Here is a 24,744-nt window from a genome sequence, read left to right on the forward strand (position 1 = left end):
TCCGGGAGAACATACACCTGTGTACTCTGAGGGAAATCTCAGTTCTACTTTAGCCCACACATAGGTGATTAGTCTTAGCTGATTCCAGCCAAGAAAGGTAATCAGAAAGGACTGGGGAACCTCCAACAGTATTTTGTCCCGCTGCTGTTTTCTCCACCCACACAAGGCCACCATTACCCTCCTTTCACAGCATTTCATCCATCTTGCTGGTCCCATTTTCGTGGGTGACAGCGCTTCCACTGTGCTTCTTTGGAATCCTCCATCACTTCCAGACCTTCCGGGTGCTTTTCTCAGGGTCAGCGGCATCTACCTCTGTCACGCTACTCCTGACTTGAGTTCTCTTTGAAAAGCCTTGGAGGAACTGTAATATGAACTGCAAAACTGCTGGAGTTGTTTCTTCTTAAACAAAGTAGCAGCGAAGGCCTCCCTTCAACCACAGCCTTCCACTGAGTCAGTACAGCCCCCTCCGCCCCAATCGTCAAGGACCCATTGAGCGCAGGCGCCCTCGGGCCCCGCCCCTTTTCGCAGGTTCGGCCCCCATTGGTCCAGAGGCCGGGGGGGTGGAGCGCCCTAGTCGTCGGAGAGGGGCGATCATGTGACTTGCGGGGGTGGGGCTGAGTCGGCTTCTTCCCAGCCCGGCTGAAGAGATTTGCGTAGCCGGCCTTGTTGGCCCTTACAGCGCCCAGTGGGCGGCCTGGCCCCAACTTCCCTCGCCGAGTCGCGCAAAAGGAGTTGCTCCTCGCTCTCGTCGGTTCCCCAGGTTCGCTTTCCTTACCTTCCCGAAGCTGGGCCCCTACGTCCACCACCGCGGAGTCTGCGGCAGCCGGATTCGAGTGTCCGGAGAGTAACCGGAAGTGCTCTCCCCAGGCCTAGGGGCGGCGCCGGCGGCTGCCGGGGTAAGCGCGGCCCGCGGGGCCTGGGAGGGGCGCGGCCTGCGGTGCCCAGGGATAGGGGTGGGGGCGCGGCGGGACCGGAGACTCCCCGACGCCAGTCGATGGGATCTGCCCCTGTTCTTCTACACCGAGTGTAGTCTGGGCCCCTCTGACGGCGGACGGAGGACTGAAAGACGGTCAATGAAAAGTTGAAAGAAGAGCAGCTTAGTACGGTCGTTCCTGGTGATAATTATAGTAAGCATTGCCAGGCCCTTTTCTAAGCAATGTGTATCTTTCATATGTATGGGGGTCGGGGGGACCAAGAACGTTTAATTGAGTTTTCCTTCTATCTTCAGTGCAGAGGTTATGTTGTAGTTCATTCTGTATGGAGAAGAATCTGGTTTGTTTAACCATTTCTTTTTAGAAAACTGAACCATATGTAACTTTGTATTATATACACTTAATCACATGCACCTTGAGGTTCGTAGTGGTAGATGAATGAGTCCTTGACCTTAGAAATTGAGATAATACAAACAAAAACAATTAGGAGAAGGAGGAAAAGCAAACAAAAAAAACAGGGATTAGGGTTTTGGTATGAAGTTAAACTCAGTCATTACCCAGGAAGATTTTTGATATTTTGTCTAGAGCCTGTCGGAAAGGAACTGATTGCAACCAGTAGCAGGTGTTACTTGCAGGAGAGACAATTTAAGCAAAGGTGTGTTGAGGTAAGATACGGTTAAAGGATGCTGTCTAGACTAGAGAGGAAATGGGACCAATAATGAGATGGCCAGCTCTAGAAAAATTATAAATCTCAGAAAGTCATCTTCTACATTATTGATTTGTCTTCTAGGAAAGGGAAGAATTGAGTATTGTGAATAGTTCTGGACTAGAAACCTTTTGGAGCCAAAAGGAAGGCAGTCTTGAGTCTTTCTTATTATGGTAAGTGGTATGTGTTTCTATATACATGTGAGGGTGAAGAGTGGAGGATGGAAAGGAATGGGAGAAGATACATAGAAAAAGAAACTGGACCTTTCTTAGCTCCTAAGATAGCAGAGTGATAAACTGGGGCCTAACCTAACAATTTAAGTGTATTTTCTACTTTTTCCAACATGCATGCATATTCACAATAGATTTGCAGTAATTGCTTCTTGACTGATTTTCAGCACAAAGAATGCAGTGTGCCCAATGCTTAGGCAGGTTCTAGAGTCAGAAGATGGATATTTAAATTGTGGTTCTGCTACTTACTAGTTGTGAGTTCTTGGGTGATTATCTAACTGTCCTAAGTATCAGTTTTTCTATCTGTAAGGTGCAGACATTGGTATTAATACCTATTTTATAGAGCTCTTGGGAGGAGTAAATGATATAATTCATGTAATCAATGAAAACTAAATTAGGTAATCAATCCCAAGCCTAAGGCCTATACAGTAAGCATTATCTATTTTTTAGATAATGCTCTACTAGCTTTGTCTCATTGCCCCATACATCTTTTAACTGTGAAGATAACCTGGAGCTCTCAACTTCTATGACTTAGCTTGTCTGCTTAGACTTTTATTGCCTGCCTGCTTATTTCCTGTACTCTGATCCTAGGCGTGGAAGAGAGTGCCAGTCTCTTCGTAGGATGGGATAAGGAAAGCATTCTAGAGGAAGGTACCCTGGAGCTAAGACTTGAAAGATGTATTTGGGTTTGCCAGATGGACCAGCCAGGGCCACTGGCCTTGCCTGTTGTATTGTTATTTGGGCTCCAAGGATGATGATGGCCTTTTGGTTCTGGTGTGTGTTTGTTAGTACTTTTCATTCATTAAACAAAAGTATTCTAGATGCTAGGGATATTGTAATTAACAAAAGACTAAGTCTCAACCTTAATTGAAGTTACATACAAAAGGCAAACAAATGAATATGTATAAAATATATACCAAAATGTTGATGGTGATAACTGCCATAGAGAGAAATAGGGATAAGGGGACATGGGCTATTTTAAATAAGGTAGCCAGGGTGTGCTTCTTTTTGAGGAAGTCATTTTCAAGCAGGACTTGAATCAAAGGAGCAAGCTGTATGGGGAAAGAATATTCTGGACAGAAGGTACAAGTGCGAAAGCTCTACAGTGGCCTGTCAGGCTGAAGATAGGCAGAGGTGCCACATTATGTAGAGCAGTAAAAACTTCAGATTTTACTCTGAGTGTGATAGAAAAGAATATTTTAAACTAGGAAAGTGTCATGGTGTACTTTGAGGTTTGATAGCCAGACTATCTTTTATTTTCTAGATACTGACATCTAAAAGACTTAGATATAAATGGGAAAATTATTTCTTTATTTTTTCGATTTTTTTTGTTCTTGGTGCTCCATGCTTTATTGGCTGTTTAGGGCAAATATGATACCGTGGACTGATCACTTCAGGGAATAATCTGATTGATTTACCGGGCTGTGACAAAGCTCAGGGTCCGTTATTTCCATTCTACTCTCCTATTGAGCTTAACAGTAATATTCATTTTGAAAGACAAAACTCCCAGAAACCCTCCATCTTATACCAGCTGTTTGTCTATGTGCCTGTATGTATTAGTTGGAAGATATGATTCTGAGTTAGAATTCTTCCTTTTCCTTCTAATATTGCTCCATACATTTTTTGCATGATCTTTATATTAATCATTAACTGGCTGAATTATTATTTTAAATGAATTTTGAACAAAACTTTGAACAAGAATCAGGCACAGAGGATAGGTTCAATAAATGTTAGTAGTTTTGTGCGTGTGTGGAATTAAGAAAATAATAGAACCTACCATTTATTGACCATCTACTGAGACCCAGACATTGAGCTTAGTCCTTTACTGACAGTCTCACTTCTCATAGCGACTCTGTGAGGCATGTGATACCTTACCTATTTTATCAAAGAGGAAACTGAAGTTGAGGGAAGTTAAGTAACTTACCCAAGTTCTCACAGCTACAAAGGAGCTGGGTGGGATTTTGAACCAAAATCTGGTTATAGAACTTAAACTTACAGTTTTCGCTATCAAAATATACCTAGCTTTAGCAGCCATGTTTTTAAAAAACAAAATAAAATACCTTTTAATTTTGAATTAATTTCAGACATACAAAAAATTAAAAATGATAACAAAGAACTCCCATATGCCCTTTACCCATAATCCCTAAATATTAACATTTTTACCATGTTTGCATTATGATTCTGTCTTTCTATGTATACACATGTATTAGTCTATTTTGTGCTGCTGTAACAGGTGATACCACAGACTTTGTAATTTATAATGAACAGAAATTTATTGGCTTATGATTCTGGAGGATGGGAAGTCCAAGATTGAGGGGTTGGCATCTGGTGAGGACTTTCTTGCTGTGTAATGCACAGCAGCAGAACAAAAAGAAGGCAAGACCAAGCAAGAGAGTACAAGAAGGGACTGGACTCATCCTTTTATGAGGCACCCACTCCCATCATAATGAACCTATTCTCGCAATAATGGCATAAATCCATGAGTGTAGTGCCCCATGACGCAAACACCTCCTATTAGGCTCCACTTCCCAATATCACCGCATTGGGGATCAAGTTTCTCACACATGAACTTTGGAGGACACATTCAAATAACACACACATATACTCATGTACATTTTTTCTGAACCATTTTAGAGTAAGTTGTACACTTAAGCCTCTTCTCAAACTGTGAGAGAATGAAGCCCTAAAGTCCAAAGATATTTAATGAATTAATTTCTCTCCTATGCAGGTACTATACTTCTAGCTTTATACCATTCTTGGGAGAATTGAGAAAACAGTTATTCAAATATATTTTCTGTAGGACCAGAACCCTAGTTGAAAAAGCCTGTCCTAAATACTCAATTGTTTATTTCCTAAAAACAAGGATATTTTCTTAAATTACCATTACAGGTATCAGAGTCAGGAAATTAACATTCATACAGTAGTATTATCTAATCTGCAGAACTTGCTCAAATTTAGCCAGTTGCTCCACTAATGTCCTTTACAGCAAAAGGGGGATAAAAGGTTTTTTGTGGTCTAAGATCCAATCCAGCATCACTCATTTTATTTAATTATAACGTCATCTTTATTGTGGACATATTCTTAGATTTTGTTTTTCATAACCTTGATATTTTTTCAAGAGTTTAGGCCATTTATTTGGTAGAATTTCCCTCACTTTTGGTTTGTCTGATGTTTCCTCATGATTAGATTCAGATTGTACATTTTTGGCAAGATACCATGGAAGCAATGTTATGTTCTTGTCTTTTTGCATCGTATCAGGAGGCACTTGATGTTTGTTGCTTTCTCTCATTATGAGTTTTATTAACTTTGGTTGCTTGATTACAGTGGTACCTTTCAGGTTTCTATACTATGAAATTACTCTTTTTGTCTGCGTAATTATTAACTATCTGGTGGAGAGGTATTTTCAAATTGTGTGAATATCTTGATTCTCATAAAACTTTTTACCCACTACATATTTGCCTAAAACAGTATTCCTCTTTTGATTGAGCATATTGATTTTTTAAATTCCATCATTTCTTCTACATTTTATTGTTGGCTTTTCTACTATAAAAGAAAAATTCCCTTCTCCTTTATTCACTTTTTTATGAGTAGAAATTCATGAATTCTTACTGTGTTACTAATTTATTACTATGATTATTTATTCTGGTGTTCTGTTTGTTCCAGATTTGTACAGTGGCAGCCCCTTCATCTTGGCTCCTGGGTCCTTTTGGCATATTGCACCAGTTGTTGAGCACTTCTTTACTTTCTGACACAACTGGATGTTCCAGGTTTATCCTGTACATTCCAAACCCTGGAATCAGCCATTTCTCCAAGGAGTCCTGATTCCTTTCAATGGAGAACGGTACTTAGAAACCAAGATCTGGGTGCTTGGTATGCTCATTACTGCTAGAATTTCATTGTTTCTATGACTTCTTAGCAGACATTATTAGGAGAAAAAAAAAAAAAAACACGATTTTACATATACGCATATTTTTGTTTTTTCTATATATACCTTAAAACCTTGACCACATACTGATACCTCTGATTTCACTTAAACACTACAGAGCTCATTCTAGCCTTTTTCTTTTCTATATTTGTAGCTTCCTTCTCTGACAGTGGGAAATCTAAGTGCCATTATCTATAGTATGTTTACTTATTTGTTCAATCCTAAGTAGTGTACCCTTACCACTATGGGGAAAATCTCTACTAATTAGAATTCTTTTTATCTTTAGCTTGAATTTATGTAGTCCCAGCACCGTTAAAGAGTTATTTTTTTTCCTTTTTCCTCTTCTGGGTGGTGGTTATTCATTGGAAACACAAACTCATTTGTTTTTGTTTGTATTGCTTTTCTTCCCCATCTTGTCTATTTAGTTTAGGTCATTATTTAATATTGAATTTGTGAACATGACATAGTTCCAAATGTAAAAATGCATGTGTGCATTTGTACAAAAACATATTCTTAGAGAAATGTGAGTCTTCCTCCTGCACCCTTTTACACCAATACCATTTTCCTTGTCCTTTGGATCCCATTTTCATCTATTTCGTGATGATAACCAGACTCATTGGTTTCTTGTTTATCTTTTCATAATTTTTTTGCCAAATGAATAAATACATGTATTATTTTTTACTTGTACTTTCTTACACAAAATGTAACTTTTTTTTACACTTTGCTTTTTAAAATTTACAGTTTCTCTGGCCAGGTGTGATGGCTCACACCTGTAATCCTAACACTGTGGGAGGCAATGGAGAAGGATTGCTTGAGGCCAGGAGTTTGAGACCAGCCTGAGCGATATAGTGAGACCCCATCTCTACAAAAAAATACAAAAATTAGCCGGACTTGGTGGCACACTCCTATAGTCCCAATTACTTGGGAGGCTGAGACAGGAGGATCACTTGAGCCCAGGAGTTTGAATTTGCAGTGAGCTATGATGACACCAATGCACTCTAGCCCAGGTAACATAATGAGACCCCGTCTCAAAAAAAAAATAAAATAAAATAAATTATTAAAAATTTACAATTTCTCCTGGAAATCACTGCCCATCAGTTCATAAAGATTTTCCTCATTCTCTTTTACAGCTGCATAGTATTCCATTATATGTGGATATACCATAGTCTATTCAGCACTCTCCTAGATACTGGCATTTAAGTTGTTTTAAATATTTTCCCATTACAAACATTGCTACAATGAATAATTTTATGTATGTATATTTTCATATTATTGGAGATGTATCTTTAGAGTCCATTTCTAGAAATGGGATTGCTAAGTCAAAAGTAAGTGCGTATCTAGTTTTGTTACATATTTCCACATTCCCCCCACAGAGTTGTACCAATTTGCATTCCTTCCAGCAATATATGAGTGTATCCGTTTCCCTAGAGTGGCAACAAAATAGGTTGTCATACATTTTAATGTACAACAGTTTGGTGAGAAATGGTATTTTTTGTACTTATTAAAAATGATTTCATTTTTTAATAGACTATTCTTTAGAGCACTTTTAGGTTCACAGCAAAACTGAACAAAGAGCACAGAGATTTCCCTTATGTCTCCTACCATCCCCTTTCTCCTCCAACATGCACAGCATCCCCCACTGTCAACATCTTGCACTAGATTGGTACATTTCTTACAATCAATGAACCTAGGTTGACACATCATTATCACCTAAACTACATAGTTTACGTTAGGGTTCACTCCTTATGTTGTGCATTCTGTGGGTTTTGACAAATGTATAATGACATTTATCTACCATTTATAGTATACAATATAGTTTCACTGCCCTAAAAGTCCTTTGTGCTCCACCTATTTATTCCCTCCTCCTCACTAACCCCTGACAACCATTAATGTTTTTTACTGATACCATAGTTTTGCCTTTTCTAGAATATCATAGTTTGAATTGTACAGTATGTAGCTTTTTCAGGTTGGCTTCTTTCACTTTGTAATATATTTAAAGTTCCTCCATGTCTTTTCATGGCTTGATAGCTCATTACTTGTTAGTACTGAACAATCTATTGTCTGGATGTACCATAGTTTATTCATTGACCTATTGAAGGACATCTTGGTTGCTTCCAAGTTTGGGCAATAATGAACAAAGCTACTATAAACATTTGTGTGCAGGTTTTTGTGTGAGCATGAGTTTTCAACTCATTTGGGTAAATACCAAGGAGTGCGATTGTTCGATTATATGGTAAGAGCACATTTAGTTTTATAAGAAACTGCCAGGCTTTTCCAAAGTGGCTGTACCATTTTGCATTTCCACCAACAGTGAATGAGTGAATGTTATCAGTGTTTGGATTTTGTCCATTCTGATGAATGTGTAGTATCTCATTGTTTTAATTTGCATTTCCCTAATGACATATGATATTGAGCATCTTTTCGTATGCTTATTTGCCATCTGTATATCTTCTTTGGTGAGGTGTCTTTCATGACTTGCTCATTTTTTTAATCCAGTTTGTTTTCTTGTTGAGTTTTAAGAATAATAATGAATATAAATATATACATACAACACACATGCGTAGCATATTTGGGATATTTTATACATTTGGAATAATAGTCTGTTGTCAGATACGTTTTCTGTAAATATTTTCTCCTAGTCTATCTCCTGTTGTCTTATTCTCTTGACAGTGTCTTTTACAGAGCAGAAGTTTTTAATTTCAATAAAGTCCAGCTTATCATCATTTTTCTTCCATGGATTGTGCCTTTGAGTTTTGTATTTGAAAAGTCATCACCATACCCAAGGTCGTCTAGATTTTTTTGCTGTGTTATCTTCTGGAAGTTTTATAGTTTTATATTTTACATTTAGGTCTATAATCTATTTTGGTTTTTTAAATGTATTTATTTTAATTGACAGGTAAAATTTGTATATATTTATGCCATAAAACATGATGTTTTGATATATGTATACATTGTGGAGTGGCTGAATCAAGCTGTTTAACATGAATTACCTCATCATTTTTTTTATGGTGAGAACACACTTAAAATCTCTCAGCAATTTTCAAATAAACAATGTATCATTATTAAATGTAGTCACTGTGATGTACAGTAGGTCTCTTGAACTTATTCTTCCTGTTTAGCTGAAATTATGTCCTTTGACCAACATCTCATCCTCTCCCAGGGGTGGGAAACCTGCGACCTCAAGACATGTGGCCCTCCAGATCCCCAAGTGCGACCCCTCTACTGAATCCAAACTTCACAAGAATAGATTCCTTTATTGAAAGAATTTGTTGTATAAAATTTAGATTCAGTCAAAAGGCCACACTCAAGAATCCAGAAGGCCACATGTGGCTCCAAGGCCACAAGTTCCCTGCCTCCAGAGATCATGCAGTATTTCTTTTTGTGCTTGTCCTATTTCACTTAACATAATGTCCTCCAGGTTCATCCATGTTGATGCAAATGGCAGGATTTCCTTCTTTTTTAAGGCTGAATAGTATTCCATTGTGTGTGTGTGTGTGTGTGTGTGTGTATACACACACCACATTTTATTTATTCATTCTTCCATTATATGATCCAACTGGAGTTGATTTTTGTGAAGAGTGTAAGTTCTGTGTCTAGATTCATTTTTTCACATGTGGATTCCAGTGCTGTTTGTTGAAAAGACTATCTTTTTATTTTTTTTGTAAAGCAAGGACCATTGATGTATTTCATTTTGGGGAGCGCTAATGTAAATGGTATTGTGTTTTTAATTTCAAATTTCACTTGTTCAGTGCCAGTATAGAAGACAGCAATTGACTTCTATATTAACCTTGCATCCTGCAACCTTACTGTAATTACTTACTAGCTCTGAGAGGTTTTTTATTCATTCTTTCAGATTTTTACCTAGACAGTCATGTCATCTTTAAACAAAGACAATTTTATTTCTTCCTTCCTATTGTATACTTTTTATTTCTTCCTCTGGTCTTATTTCTTATTGCATTATCTAGGACTTCCAGTATGATGTTGAAGAGTAGTGGTAAGAGGGGGCATCCTTGCCTTGTTGCTAATCTTAGCTAGAAAGCTTCTAGTTTCTCACCATTAAGTATGATGTTAGCTGTAGTTTTCTTGTAGATGTTCTTTGTCAACTTGAGGAAGTTCCTCTCTATTCCTATTTATTTCATGTTCTTTTAATTTGCATTTCTCTAATTATGAGTGAGAATGAACATCTTTTCATATCTTTAAAGGACATTTTTATATTTGTGTGTGTGTGCGAGAATTGTCTTTTGCCTGGTTTTCTATCAGGTTTTTGTTGTTTTCCCTCAATTTTTAAGAGATCTTTATATGCTAGGTATATTATCCCTTTATCTCAAATACTGTTATACTGCTTTCTCTAAGTTTATCCACTGGCTTTTGACTTTAATTTCTTTTACATACAAATGTGTTTATTTTTAATAAAATGACCCACCTTATGTCATGGACAGAAAACATTTTTGTACCCTGGTTAAAGTCGATTTAATTTTATTGATTAAAAAAGTGCTTAAGAGCCAGGCATGGTGGCTGGCACTTGTAATCCCAGCTGTTCAGGAGGCTGAGGTGGGAGGATTGCTTGAGGCCAGGAGTTCAAGACCAGCTTGGACAACATAGTGAGACCTCCATCTCTTTTAAAAAAAAAAAAAAATTGGCCAGGCACAGTAGCTCATGCCTGTAATCCTAACACTGGGGGGCCAGTGTGGGACGATTGCTTGAACTCAGGAGTTTGAGACCAACCTGAGCAAGAACGAGACCTTGTCTCTACAAAAAATAGAAAAAATTAGCTGGGCACGGTGGTATGTGCCTGTAGTCCCAGCTACTCAGGAGGCTGAGGCAGGAGGATCGCTTGAGCCCAGGAGTTTGAAGTTGCAGTGAGCTGTGATGATGCCACTGCACTGTACATAGGGTGACAGAGTGAGACTCTGTCTCAAAAAAAAAAAAGCCTGACATAGTGATGCATGCCTGTGGTCCCAGCTACTTGGGAGGTGAGGCAGGAGGATCTCTTAAGTCCAGGAGCATAGCTGCAGTGAGCTATGATTGGGCCACTGCACTCACTCCAGCCTGGGCAAAGAGCAAGATCCTGTCTCTAAAAAAAAAAAAAGTGTTTAAGGCTATGAATGTTATTTTGATCACTGCTTGAAATTTATTCCGTAGATTCTAATATGTAATATTTTCAATTATCAATATTTAGAAATTTGGTTTTTTTTAAATTTTTCATTTCCCTTTTCACTGAAGAGTTAATAGTTTATTTTTTTCACATTTGAGAGGACATTTTGTTATGTGATATTTTAATAAATTTCTAGTTTTACACGTAAAGTGTTTCTTACAATATGCCAGTTTATGAAACTTGATACTTTCTGTATGATCTTATATATGACAGATTTTTTTTGAATGATTCATGTGTGCTTGAAAAGGTGTACTCATTATTTTTAGGGTGTAATATATATTGAACTTTTTAATTAGATTATTTAGGCCTTCTGCATCATTACTTATTTTTGGCCCCCTTTGTCTTTTACTGAGAGTAGTATGTTAAGCTTTCCTATTGTAAATATTTTTATCTGTGTTTCTTTGTAGCTCTTACAGTTTTGGCTTTGTAAATGTGGCTGCTATGTAATGTGGTACATAGATAATTATGACAGTTACAAGCTTTATTGTAATTTAAAAAGTGTTTTTTATCATGTTTAATGCCTTTTGGCTTGAGCTCTGTTTTGCCTGATACCGGGATCAGGCAAAGCCCTACTTTTATTGTTTTTTATGTTTTTTATGTCCTTGTGTTCCTTTTCCCATCTCTTTCTTTTTAGCCTCTCTGAATCACTTTGCTTTAGGTGGCTGTTGTATTTATTATCTAGTTCTTGCTTTGTGAGCCAAGGTGAAAATCTCTTTAATAGATGTTTCAAACTCATGCATATTCATTGACATGATTGATGTTTGGTCTTAACACTGTCATGTTACGTATAATTGCATCGTGTTATATTTGTTCAGGGTTTTTTTTTCCTACATGGTATGTTTTTCAATTCCCTTCCATGATTTTTTTTGAATGTTTGATATTTGTTATATTGGCTACATTTGTATTTAGATCTTTTGTAATGCCTTTAGTCCCAATTTTGTATTTAACCTTTAATTATCTGAGTTTCTTTTTAGTGTTTAATAGTATCTTTTAACTCTCACCTGCCGTTAATATACATACAGTAAGTAGTCCCCTCTTATTCACAGGCAATACATTCCAAGACCCCCAGTGGACACCCTGAAACTGCGGATAGTACTTTAACCTTAATAGACTATGGCTTTTTCCCTATACATACATACTTGTGATACAGTTGAATTTATAAATTAGGCACTGTAAGAAATTAACAATAACTAATTTTAAAAATAGAACAATTATAACAATATGCCAGCATCACTACTCTTGTACTTTGGGGTCATTATTAAGTAAAATAAGGGTAACTTGAACACAAGCACTGTGATACCATGACAGTCATCTGATAAACAAGACAGCTATTAAGTGACTAACAGGTGGTTAGCGTATACAGATGCTCCTTAATGGGGGTGTGTCCTGGTAAACTCAAAACTCATCAAGTTGAAATATCTGAAGTTGAAAATGCATTTAATACACCTAACCTCTGGACATCTTAGCTTAGCATAACCTACCTTAAACGTGCTCAGAATACTTGTGTTAGCCTGCAGTTGGACAAAATCACCTAACACAAAGCCTAATTTGTGTGAAGTGTTGAATATGTCATGTAATTTCTTAAATACTGTACTGAAAGTGAAAACCAGAAACGTTGTATGGATACTCAAACTACAGTTTCTACTGAATGTGTATCACTTTCACACCATTGTAAAGATGAAAAATTTTAAGACAAACCATCATTAAGACAGGACTGTCTGTACAGGGTGGATATGCTGGACAAAGGGAGATGATTCACGTACCAGATAGGACAGAGCAGGATTGTGACAGGTTTCACTATGCCGCTCATAGCAGTATGCAATTTAAAACTTATAAATTGTTTGTTTCTGGAATTTTCCGTTTAATATTTTTGACCTCAGTTGACCATTGATAACTGAAACTGGAAAGTGAAACAGCAAATAAGGGGGAATTACTGTAATTAATGAAGTTATTTTACTTAGTTCTTTCCCTCTTTCTCCTTTTTGTGAATTATTACACATTATAATATGTGTCATAAGGTTACTAATTCAGTAGTTCCCTCTTTTGTCATTCTTGTTAAGTTGCTTTTTTTTTTTTTTTTAACTTTGATAGTATTTTTAGAGCATAGTCAGGGGAAAGATGATACTTTTTTTTTTTTAATTTTCCTTCATCTTAAAGGACCTCAAGTTTCCCCTTCTTGTTTCTTTTCTCCTTCACTGTGCAGTTTCCAAAGAGTTCCCTCCCTTCCTTTTTATTCTTTTGTTGCCTGAAGAATTGCCTTTCCAGGACTGCCTCTTCAAGTCCTGTGTGTACTATAAATCTCTTCCCTGTATCCTGCTCTGATCAGAACTCTTTTTCATTTTTTTGTACTTAGGATGAGTTGTTCTTTCTGGCAGTAAATTTTAGGTCAGTCTTGTCCACTGCTAGCTCTCCTCATCTCTTTACTCGAATTCCCAGATTGTCCTTGCTGTCATTGATAGCTTGTGGCTAGAATGTGATAGCTGGAATTTGGGGACAATGTGAGCTTTGTGTACTATATTTCTTCTGCTTATTGTTCTTATTGCTTTTAAAGGATGTGTTGAAAGATTTGGGTTTTTGCAGCCACCCTTATCCCCTCTGACTTTGTTTTCTTACCATGTTCTTTGTATTTCCTCCAGAAATATTTTGTTTCTTCTTTTCCACATTTAAGTCAGTTTTCTGTCCATTGACTTCCCTGGGAAGTCAGTTTTAAAAAATTGGTGTGTAAGTTCATAGGTTTTCTGAAAAGTCTCAGTTGACAATTATGTTTCATGGTTTCCCTCACATCTTCGTTTCAGGCTGCATTGAGTTCAGGCCAGAGGATACCGAAGGAGACCAAAAAAAAAAAGTAAAAGTAAAGTCACTGCTGGTTGGATGGTGTTTTAAATTCTGGTCTTCCCTGATCTGCTTGCTATTTACTTTTCAGAGTTCTCAAATAGCTAGGTCATATATTCTGTCCAGATTTCATAGTTGTATACAGTGGGAGGAATCAGGTTGGCATGCGTTTACTCTGTCTTACCTGGTACTAGAACTGTCATCTTAATACTGGCAGCTTTGGGTAAGTGTCATGTCCCCATATGTTGTCTGGATCTAAATAGTTTCATTTTTCCTTCTAATTCTTAGTAGCAGAAAGGTTGTTTAGGGAACTGAAAGTCTCAATAATTGAGAATAAGGCAGATTAAAGCTTCTGAGGAAAGAAAGATGCCAGTAGTTAAGTCTATGCTCTCTGACTTCTTTTTGCACCCATTATTGACTGCCTCCTGAGTTATTTATGTCTGAAATATAAATCAACTTAGGCTGTTGTAAATTTTGAAAAACCAAAATTGTGATGATTGCATGGCTTCCAGTGATAGTTAGGTGGTGGTTTTGTTGTAGTCCCAATTATACTTTGTAGTCCCTATTGTACTTTAGATCAGAACAACCTGAGTTCCTGTGGGGAAGATGGTGCCTTAGTGTTTTTAGGGTACACTGAGATTTAGTGTTTAAGGTTCCTTTCCTTCAATGTTGTCATAATCCCGAAGGAAGCTATAGATTATGCAGATGGATTATAGATTCTTTATTGTCCTTTTTTCCACAGAGTCATATGGGATGGTTTGGGACTATAGCTATTCTCTACAGAATTGAACTTAAGGAATTACATAAGAAAACCCATCTGTTCATTTTAAATTTAGTTTAGACATTGTTGGGTCCTTTGAGTGCAAATGATCTAATGCTAAATCTCACATTTATGGTTTTTTATCCTTATGTTTTACAGAATGCTATTCTCCTTGAGAAATCAAATTCTCATAACCAGGAAATGAATGTTTTCTTCCACCTGGATTCTAGGTAAGCTACAATTACTTCAGTCTCCTTCTCTTTTCCATACTGCTTCTCGTCAGAGTAGCTCCCATCCCCTGTGGTGGTCAGTCCTTTTCTTTTATTGGATAAGGAGAGAGGTAGAATTTCAATAATTCATTCATGCACTCAGCAGGTGCTTATTAAGCACCCACTTTGTACCTGGCACTATTCTGTATACTAGGAAAAGAACATCAAACAAATCAGACATCCTTGCCTTATTTTAACAATGGACAATAAACTAATAAGTGAATTACACAGTATGTCAGAAGGCAATAAGTGCAATGGAGAAAAATAAAGCAAAAAAGAGGGATAGGGAATGCTGGGACATGGGGGCAATTCATACCTTTTTAAACAGGGTGGTCAGGAGAGGCTTCCCTGAGAAGTGACACCTGAAAAAATAGTCATCAAAGGAATTAAGAGAGAGCCATGCACATAACTGGAGGGAAAAGTCTACAGGCAGAAGAAAGGAAGGGCATATAAGAGGAATATGTCTGGATGAGGACATATTGTGGAAGCCATTATGGCTGGAGTGGACTGTGCAAAGAGAAGAGTAATAAGAAAGGAGGTCAGAGAGGCAGTGACAGGGACTGGTGGGACAACTCAAGTGGGGCCTCTTGGGTCATTATGAAAATGAGAAATAATAAGAGTAATTTGGGGCTGGGCGCGGTGGTTCACGCCTGTAATCCTAGCACTCTGGGAGGCCGAGGTGAGAGGATCGCTCGAGGTCAGGAGTTCAAGACCAGCTCTGAGCAAGAGCGAGACCCCATCTCTACTAAAAATAGAAAGAAATTATCTGGAAAGCTAAAATTATATATATAGAAAAAAAATTAGCTGGGCATGGTGGCGCATGCCTGTAGTCCCAGCTACTTGGGAGGCTGAGGCAGAAGGATTGCTTAAGCCCAGGAGTTTGAGGTTGCTGTGAGCGTGACAGCATGGCACTCTAGCCCAGGCAACAGAGCAAGACTCTGTCTCAAAAAAAAAAAAAGGTAATTTGGACTAGGGTAGTAGTAGCAGAAACTGGTGAGAAGTTAGATTCCGGATGAGATCTGAAATGGAGCCAATAAATTTTTAACTGCTTGATTTTGCAGTGTGAGATAGAAGAATGCAGGATGTCTCAAAAGTTTTAGCCTTAGGAAATAAAGGGTGAATTTTCCGTAACTGAAATGAGGCAGGTGATGGGTGGACTAGATTTGGAGTTCAGCCCCAGTGTAGGTCCTTTGTTTACTTCCTTTGACTGTAAGGTAAAGATATATACTTGGCATTAGCTTTATAAATGCAGTTTAATAAAAGAAAATAGTAATGCTCTTTATGATACTTCAGGCTTTGAGGGTTGATTGTGGCAGGGACAAAGTATACTCTGGTCTTACAGTCTAAGGCGTTCTTCTGTGATTCTATGAGAATCACCTAAAAGATGTAATTTGAACCAAAAAAATGTAATTTCTAGGACAGTTCATAGATCATGGACATATGATATAATATTTGAAATGTAAGATTTATAGTCATGATATTTCACATAAACATGTCTATTTTATTAAGCTTATCTACTTTATTTTCTCAAAGACTGTTTAACTTCCCGTTATTAGCCTTGCAGCACCTTTTTTCCCATTCTGTCCCTCTGTGGTCACAATGCAGCAGTGGATGTATGTCTTGACTCTGAAGAAATTGCACTATTTCCACCCCATTCAGTTCTTTCTCCTATCCCCTGAAAGTACATTTCTGAACTGACATTTGAAGCCTTGCTATATATTTTCATATTTATAAATAACTTTTACTTATTACAAGAGCAGTCTCTGTGCCTTTCACAAGGAAAGTATACAAATTGCTGAATGGAAATTAGAAAACTGTAGTTAGCAAATTGATGAAATAGAAAGTCATCTGTCATCTCATTTCCTGGAGATAATCATGTTAGTACCATATCTTCTAGTACATAGAAAAACTCCTTAGACTATAAGACCAGAGTATACTTTGTCACTGCCACAATCAACCCTCAAAGCCTGCAGTATCATTTTGACTCACTGTTTTCTGTGTGTGCAGTTGTTAATTTGAGTTCTAATCCATTATACTTACTAGTATACTGTATTCAGTGAGCTTTAACACATTAATTGCCATGAAAGTTGTATTTAACTCACTCTAGTTTTGACCCCAGGACCGTGGGAAGCATATATAAAATCTTGTTGATGTTCTTATTGTTACAATTAATATTGGCAATTTAATTCTAAAAACGTGGATAAATGAATAGAAGTCAATAAATTTTATCTTTCTATTTATGTTTACCTTTAAATTACAATCAAAGTTTTTATTCTATTTTCTTTTTTCTTTTTGAGACAGAGTCTCGCTCTGTTGCCCGGACTAGAGTGCCAAGGTGTCAGCCTAGCTCACAGCAACCTCAAACTCCTGGGCTCAAGCAATCCTTCTGCTGCAGCCTCCCAAGTAGCTAGGACTGCAGGCATGTGCCACCATGCCCAGCTAATTTTTTTTAATATATTTTTAGCTGTCCAGATAATTTCTTTCTATTTTTTGGAGAGATGGAGGTCTCGCTCTTGCTCAGGCTGGTCTCGAACTCCTGACCTTGAACGATCCTCCCGCCTCGGCCTTCCAGAGTGCTAGGATTACAGGCGTGAGCCATGGTATCCGGCCTTCTATTTTCATAATAAAACACTGTGGCCCCAAAGAAAAGTTTCTGGGTTTTTTGTGTGGTAGTCAATGTGTTAATATTGTTTCCTTTACAAATGAATGTAGGCTCCACACATTGGATATTGGACCTTTTTGAAAATTTAATGAACTGTGGACTTTCTCCCCAGAAAAATGCACATACACTGAACAATATTTTTCAGTCCATTTCAGAGGTTTCATAGGTTATCTTGGGAGTTCATGGATGCCAAATAAGAACTTCTGTTCTAGGCTTGAACACTGACTATATGTCAGGTACTTTTCTAGGTGCTAGGGAAACAGCAGTGGATTAAACGACCAGAAACCCCTGTCCTTTATGAGCTTAGATTCTGTGAAGAAAAACAAAACAGGAAAGGAGAGGAGTATTGTTTGTATGAGTCAGCTGGAATGGAGATGTGTATACTTTAGAATAAGATGATTGGAAATGGCCTCACTGAGAATATGACAGTTGAGCAAAGATTTCAGTGAGGTGAGGAAGGGAACCTTGAAGATACCTGGAAGATGAGCCCTTCAGCCATGGAGAAGTAGCAAGGACAGAGACCCTGAAATCAGAGTGGATCTGGCTTGTTTGAACAACAACAAAGACCCAGGTTGACAGGAGTGCATTGAGTAAGTAGGGGAAGAGCAGAGAAATCAGAATGATAACTAGGAATCAGATTTCTTAGGAGCTTGTAGGTTTCTAACAGGAAAAGTTGTGGTGGAATAGTGAGGGTGGATGTCTGATTGGAGTATGTTCCAGAAACCTTGGAAAACAAGAATTCAAGACAATTAACAGATTGGTTTATTTTGAGGAGTTTTACTGTGAAGAGGAATGGAGACATGGGATGGTAGCTCAAGGTTGAGGTGGCTAAGAGAAGTTTTCTTGTTGGCTGTGATTTGGTTTTTAGAAGAGGTAATAACCAGTGTACTAATTAGAATGATCCAGTAGAAAGGGATAAATTGATAATGCAGGAGAGAATGGGTAGAATTGCTGGAGTGGTGTCTTTGTGAAGAAAGGGAGTAAAATGCAGTATACAGTTGGAAAGGCTGTCCTCAGATTGAGCAGGGGCAGTTTGTCTTCCATGGTACCAGATGGAAAGATGGAGTGCTTGGCCACACTTGCAAGAGGTTGGTTGATGTGGTGGGAGCATGTGGAAGGATTTTTTAGTTTGTGTTTTTGTTTTTGTATTTGTATTTTGTTGTTGTTTTGCTTGTTTGCTTCCATTTTCTTGGTAACATAGGAAGCAAAATTGTCAGCTTATATTCTTAGGTGAAGAATGGGGGTGCTGAATGTATGAGGAGAGGATCAACCATATGAAAAGATTACTGAACAGAGTAAGAGTGAAGGATGTGGAAAATAGCCTTTCCTCCCCTTTTGTTTCTCATGTTTCTTCTTTAGTGTATAGTTGGCAGTTGATAAATATAGTGACTGATTACTCCCTCTGAATTTCTCTCTTGAATCAACCCAACATTTTTTTATTAGCAGTAGTCTACATTTCTGTATTTCCCTTTGGCCATGATATCTTTAACTCATGTAGTGTTGTAGCCCTAGGGAAAACAGCTTTTGAGTAGAAAGATTTCAATCTCTCTCTCTCTCCATTTTAATCTCCTAGTCACTTGAAGATGTGGCTGCATCCCTTACTCAAGAGGAGTAAGAGCATTTGGAGTCTGAGCAGAGGGCCCTTTCTCTTAATGTTATAAAAGGATTATATCACTGTGGTCTTTCTGTGTGTAAGGGTTTATTTTTTTTTAAGATGCTCAATCCTTAGGCATTTCTGTAAGTGTGAATTCTTCTAAACCTCAGAATACAGAAAATAACATTTTTTCACAACTCTTCACTGTACACAGAAAAGCCTGGCATAAAAGCTATGTTCCAAACCTAGACTTTTATCTGTAATCAATCAGGATTTTCCTTTTTGAGCAAAGTTTGTGTTTATATTATTGTATCAAAGCAGAATCTTAGGCCCCTTTATCATAATAATAGTGATAATAAGAGCTAACACAGAGTACTTACCATGAGGTTAACAGTGATTTATTATTTAACTCAACCCATTTTACAGATGAAGAAACTAGGCACAGAGTGGTTAAGAAACTTGTCTAATATCACCCAGCTAGGAAGATAGAATCATAGGAACCTTACTTCTCTGTCTGGGCACTGGGAATGCTAATGGTCATTAACCATTTCCTTCCAAACCCTTCTACAGAAAGCACTACAGAGAGTCATTTATAGACCCTTTTTGTTTGATTTCTTCATTAGTATGAGCAGGCGTACTAATTATTAGACCTGTCTTGATTTCTCAACTAAAGCAAGAGGAAGAAGAAGAGGTTTTGAGATTACCCGGGTTCATTAAAGAAAGACTTCTTCCTGGTAGTTTCCCGTATATATTGCTGATCAGTTTTATATTATTAAAGGGAAAAACTAAATGGATGATTTCAATCCATTTCAATACCTAGAAGACAGACTCTGATATAGAATTTCTATCTTTTCTGCAATGATTTTAATTTTGAGAATTTTTCTTAGTTACAGGAATATAAATAATATTTCTACTTTGTCTCACAGGGTTGGAAATACCAAGTAAGGAATTAGTGTATATGATGCTGGAAACATATAGAGGCTCATGACTGAAAGGCCTGAAACAGATGTATCTTCTAAGTTCTTATCAAGAAAATGACTATGAAAGCAATGATGGGTCAAGAAGACCAGTGGAAAACTCCTTAGGAGAGAGCCATAGAAAATGTACACTTCAGAAGAGAGATGTAATCAGAGAACTCACAAAAGGAAACTATATCATGTATGCCCTCAGAAGGGTAAAAAGATTTTTATTCGTGTGCATGAGATTACTCAAATAGATGATCAGATATACCAGTGCCTTGAATGTGAGCAAAACTTCTGTGAAAACTTAGCTCTTATTATGTGTGAGAGAACCCACACTGGGGAGAAACCTTATAGATGTGATATGTGTGAGAAAACCTTTGTCCAAAGCTCAGATCTTATTTCACACCAGAGGATCCACAATTATGAGAAACCTTATAAATGTAGCAAGTGTGAGAAGAGCTTTTGGCACCACTTAGCCCTTTCAGGACACCAGAGAACACATGCAGGTAAAAAATTCTATACATGTGACATTTGTGGCAAGAATTTTGGTCAGAGTTCTGATCTGCTTGTTCACCAGCGAAGCCATACAGGCGAGAAACCGTATCTATGTAGTGAGTGTGATAAATGCTTTAGTAGAAGTACAAACCTCATAAGGCACCGAAGAACTCACACAGGTGAGAAACCATTTAAGTGTCTGGAGTGTGAAAAAGCTTTTAGTGGGAAATCAGATCTTATTAGCCACCAGAGAACTCACACTGGTGAAAGGCCCTACAAATGTAATAAGTGTGAGAAAAGTTACCGACACCGTTCAGCCTTCATTGTACATAAAAGAGTTCATACTGGGGAGAAGCCCTATAAGTGTGGAGCCTGTGAGAAATGCTTTGGCCAGAAATCAGACCTTATTGTGCACCAGAGAGTGCACACAGGTGAGAAGCCGTATAAATGCTTGGAATGTATGAGAAGTTTTACTCGGAGCGCCAACCTAATTAGGCATCAGGCAACTCACACTCACACTTTTAAATGCCTTGAATATGAGAAAAGTTTCAACTGTAGCTCAGACCTTATAGTGCATCAGAGAATTCACATGGAAGAGAAGCCACACCAGTGGTCTACATGTGAGAGTGGCTTCCTGCTAGGTATGGACTTTGTTGCACAACAGAAAATGAGAACTCAGACAGAAGAGCTACATTATAAATACAGTGTATGCGATAAGAGCTTCCGCCAGAGCTCAGCCCTTCTTCAACATCAGACAGTACACATTGGTGAAAAACCATATATCTGTAATATGGGTGAGAAAGGTCTTGAGCTCAGCCCTCCCCACGCATCAGAAGCCTCACAGATGTCTTAACTAGACAAGTTATAATACCATAAAAATGTATTTACATGTCAGAGAACTCATTAAGATGAAGAACCCTAGGCAAATCTCAGACTTTCCAGAGCTCAAAATTCAGTGGGGACCAGAAAGCCTGCAATTGTAGGAAATACAAGAAATGCTTTGCCCAGAGAGCTGCCCTAACAGAGTACCTTATCAGTCACTCCAATGAGAAACTCTGCAAAGACCCGGAGTTTTGGAAAACCTTCAGTCTGAGCTCAAATTTCATCACTCATAAGAGGATTCATACAGGTCAGAAACCTTACAAATGCAGCGAGTATGAGAGAGCTTTCTAGCAAAGCTCAGCCCTCCTCGTTGTAAGAGAATTCACACCGGAGAACAACTTTTAAAATGCCTTCAGTGTCAACAGTGCTTCAGACAGTATGCACGTCTCATTGGACTTTAAGAAAACCCACCTTGGGGAGAAACCCCAGCAAGTGTGAAAAAAGCTTCTAACAGAACTCTGACTTTCTTACCCATCAGAGAAGCCATACTGGTGAAAAATTGTATATTTGTCTCAAGTGTGGCAAAAGCATTAGTTGGAGAGCCTTACTTGGATTTGTACCCCCTAAAAAAAACCACAGCAACCTGAGGAAAGACTTTTAACAAGTGTCTGAATGAGAAAAACTTGTCAATGATCAGCTCTTGTGGTATATCAGGGAACTCACATAAGTGAAAAACCCCATAAATACCTTGAGTCTGAAAAAAGCTTTGCTAGAAGCTCCTATCCTACTGGGCCCCAAAGAACCCATTCTGCTGAGAAGTTTGCTCCAGTGAGAGATTCAATTGTGGGTGAGAATCTGTGTACGTATAATATATATGAGAAGAACTGTTCTCATAGTTGACCCATATAGTAGAGATGACTTTAAATGAAGTCGGTATGGAAATAGTTTTCGTAGATAACCAGAAACTTGTTCTGGGAGGAGATAGGGCAGGTCAGAGTAGACCTGATGGGTAACTCAGGTAAAGATGCTTTTCTTTTATCTGAACCACTTAATGATTGCTTTACTTTTACTTTTTTAAATTCAGAAATCCAATAAAGGAAAGGACTGTAACTTTGTGATAGAAGGTATGACGTGTTACTGTTGGGGGAAAGGAGTATATTGCCTCTGTTGATTTTTTTTTATCCTTTGCTAGAATGGTACTAGTAAGTTGATAGTAACATGGGAATCTTGCTGGCAGTGAAAAGCACTAAGAAGCGACGGTAGTTATCCTAGATCAAAACTCTCCCAATAGTTTCCCCTTTGCAGGACCAACCACATAAAAAGGCAGAATACTCAGCTTTTTACTTAGTGTGAGTTGAAGCATACCCTCAAACGTTTCCTTTTCCCTAAAATATCTTTCAGGGTGTCACTGATATTTGAAATTTCTATTTTAGAGATTTTTTTCAACTCAAAATGCAAATTCCAGGATAATGGTTATAATGTTGTCAGTATCCATATTTTTGTGACTTCACTTACCATTTCTTTCAGTGATAGACACCCATAGTCAGCTCCTAGCAAAATGGCTAGGGAAAGTCTGAAAGAAAGTTTAAGCCTGAGTGGGCACTGTAAAAAACATGTAATGATGCATTATTAATAGAGGAACAAGACTTGTTTTTATTTTGAGTAACTTCAAACCTGGTGTTCTTTTCACTCCATTATCCTGCTGTTTATAGCAATTCAAGCCCCATAATGATACATCTTTCATTTATTTCAGTTCTGCCAAGGAAAGAGAGAATACCTTTTAATCACAGGGAAAGGATTGCCATCACCACAATATAAGGTATATATTTGGCTTAGAATGCAGGATTCTAAATGCTAGAAGGGAAAAGTAGTTGGCAGAGTCATCAGAGGTTTAAGGATAAGCACTTTTCTCGAGTTTAACAGGATAATTATGATTGTCTTTAACATTCTGTAGAAATATTATAATTAATCTAGAGATCTATCAGTGGTCACTTCTCAGTTTTTTTCTCCCCTCAGATTAAAAAACATTTACTACAAACACTTTAGATTCTTGTAGTATTTAGAACTCTGTAGACTGGGAAATAAGTATTTTGTTGCTAGTTTGAGTTCTCTGATTTTGGTTTCATTTATCCTAGCAAATCCCTAAACTCCAGAGAGTATTGGCATTTGGATTCACGGAGTTGGCCAGCTGCTACACTGCTACCTTGTGTATGGCTCTAAGCTTTGATCCTAATAACTCATTAATGATCATGGTAATCTTAGGGCCAGTGAATATTAGCTCATAGTGATAATAAGGAATCTGATTCTAGGATATCTTTTTCTTTTTTCTTTTAGAAAACAGATCCTGGAAGTTTATTTGATCTGACGTGTTTCAGTAATTTTTATAAATAGCTCTTGTACCATGAAAAGTTGCCCAGTATGATAAAACACACAAGATGTATTTTTTTCTCTTTGGTGAAAATCATGCCTATCACTAGTATATGTTTGACAGTTGTAATACTTAAAATAGTATGGGGTGTAAGGCATGGTGGTGATGAAAATTAGTCCTGTGACTACTTGTTAATCATTAGAGAGAACTTGGAGAAGGGGACAGAGTTGGTATCATTAGCAGGGCAATGTCTTGCCCCTTCTTTCAACTAATCTTATTGGTAATTGTTTCTAGTCTTTAAGTAAATTAACGAAGGACCATCCCTCAAACAGAAAACTTTGGGGGTATGAAATAGGTCTGAGAGCTTTTAACCATGAGAAAAAAAGGTATTGGTATTATTCATATAGCATGACCTGAGGTTGGAGAGGACCACTTGGGAGCCTGTAACCAAAACTAGAAGGTAACTTCTGGGATGGATGGAGGTTCCCTTTAAGCAGTGCCAACCTAAATCTACCTCAGGTAAGTAGTTAGAGTAACTTTTTCAAGATTTCAGACCAAACGCGACAACTTGTATTCAGTTGATGTATTCCTATACTTTAATGTTTTTGTTTGCCCTTAATTCTTAAATAAACATTTATTCTGAAAAACTCCATTTTTGTCTCCACTGTACTAAGAGAAACAGCATTTCCCCTACACTTGCATTAGAATAAAGTGGATATTCATGTGATGCTTAGGCCTGGTGGTGGAGATAACCACCAGACCATCTCTAGAAATCCAGGAATTTTTGATGCCGAGGCAGAGAGGAATGGGAACCTGGAAAGAATATTGTTTATGCTCTACTGTGGATATTGGATCCTTTTGGAGCCGCCTCACTGCATTGCGTAAAGAGCACAGGGAGGGGTAGTCGTTTGAACTGACCATATTTGGGGCCCTGCTCAAATTCAGTAGCAACAAAACCATCTGTGGTTTGGTGGTTTTTTGAGTAACTGACACTCTCAAAATCAAGGAAAATTTTGAATTTGCAATTCCCAG

At 37.8% G+C, this 24,744-nt stretch overlaps 1 protein-coding gene across 3 annotated transcripts; it reads left to right on the plus strand.

The window, feature by feature from the left end:
- The first annotated feature begins 610 nt into the window (after positions 1-610).
- On the plus strand, positions 611-24,364 carry ZNF322 (zinc finger protein 322). Of its 3 annotated transcripts, XM_069492944.1 has the most exons (4): positions 611-896; positions 1,723-1,811; positions 14,700-14,770; positions 19,992-24,364. In XM_069492944.1, exon 4 carries the CDS (start codon positions 20,167-20,169, stop codon positions 21,373-21,375), a length of 1,209 nt encoding a protein of 402 aa, XP_069349045.1. In that variant the 5' UTR covers positions 611-896; positions 1,723-1,811; positions 14,700-14,770; positions 19,992-20,166; the 3' UTR covers positions 21,376-24,364. The 3 variants fall into 3 exon arrangements, with proteins under 3 accessions (XP_069349045.1, XP_069349047.1, XP_069349046.1); XM_069492946.1 differs by lacking the exon at positions 14,700-14,770; XM_069492945.1 differs by lacking the exon at positions 1,723-1,811.
- Positions 24,365-24,744: the final 380 nt, after the last annotated feature.

The sequence above is a fragment of the Eulemur rufifrons genome, chromosome 18 (assembly GCF_041146395.1).
Source record: "Eulemur rufifrons isolate Redbay chromosome 18, OSU_ERuf_1, whole genome shotgun sequence".
NCBI classification, from domain to species: domain Eukaryota; kingdom Metazoa; phylum Chordata; class Mammalia; order Primates; family Lemuridae; genus Eulemur; species Eulemur rufifrons.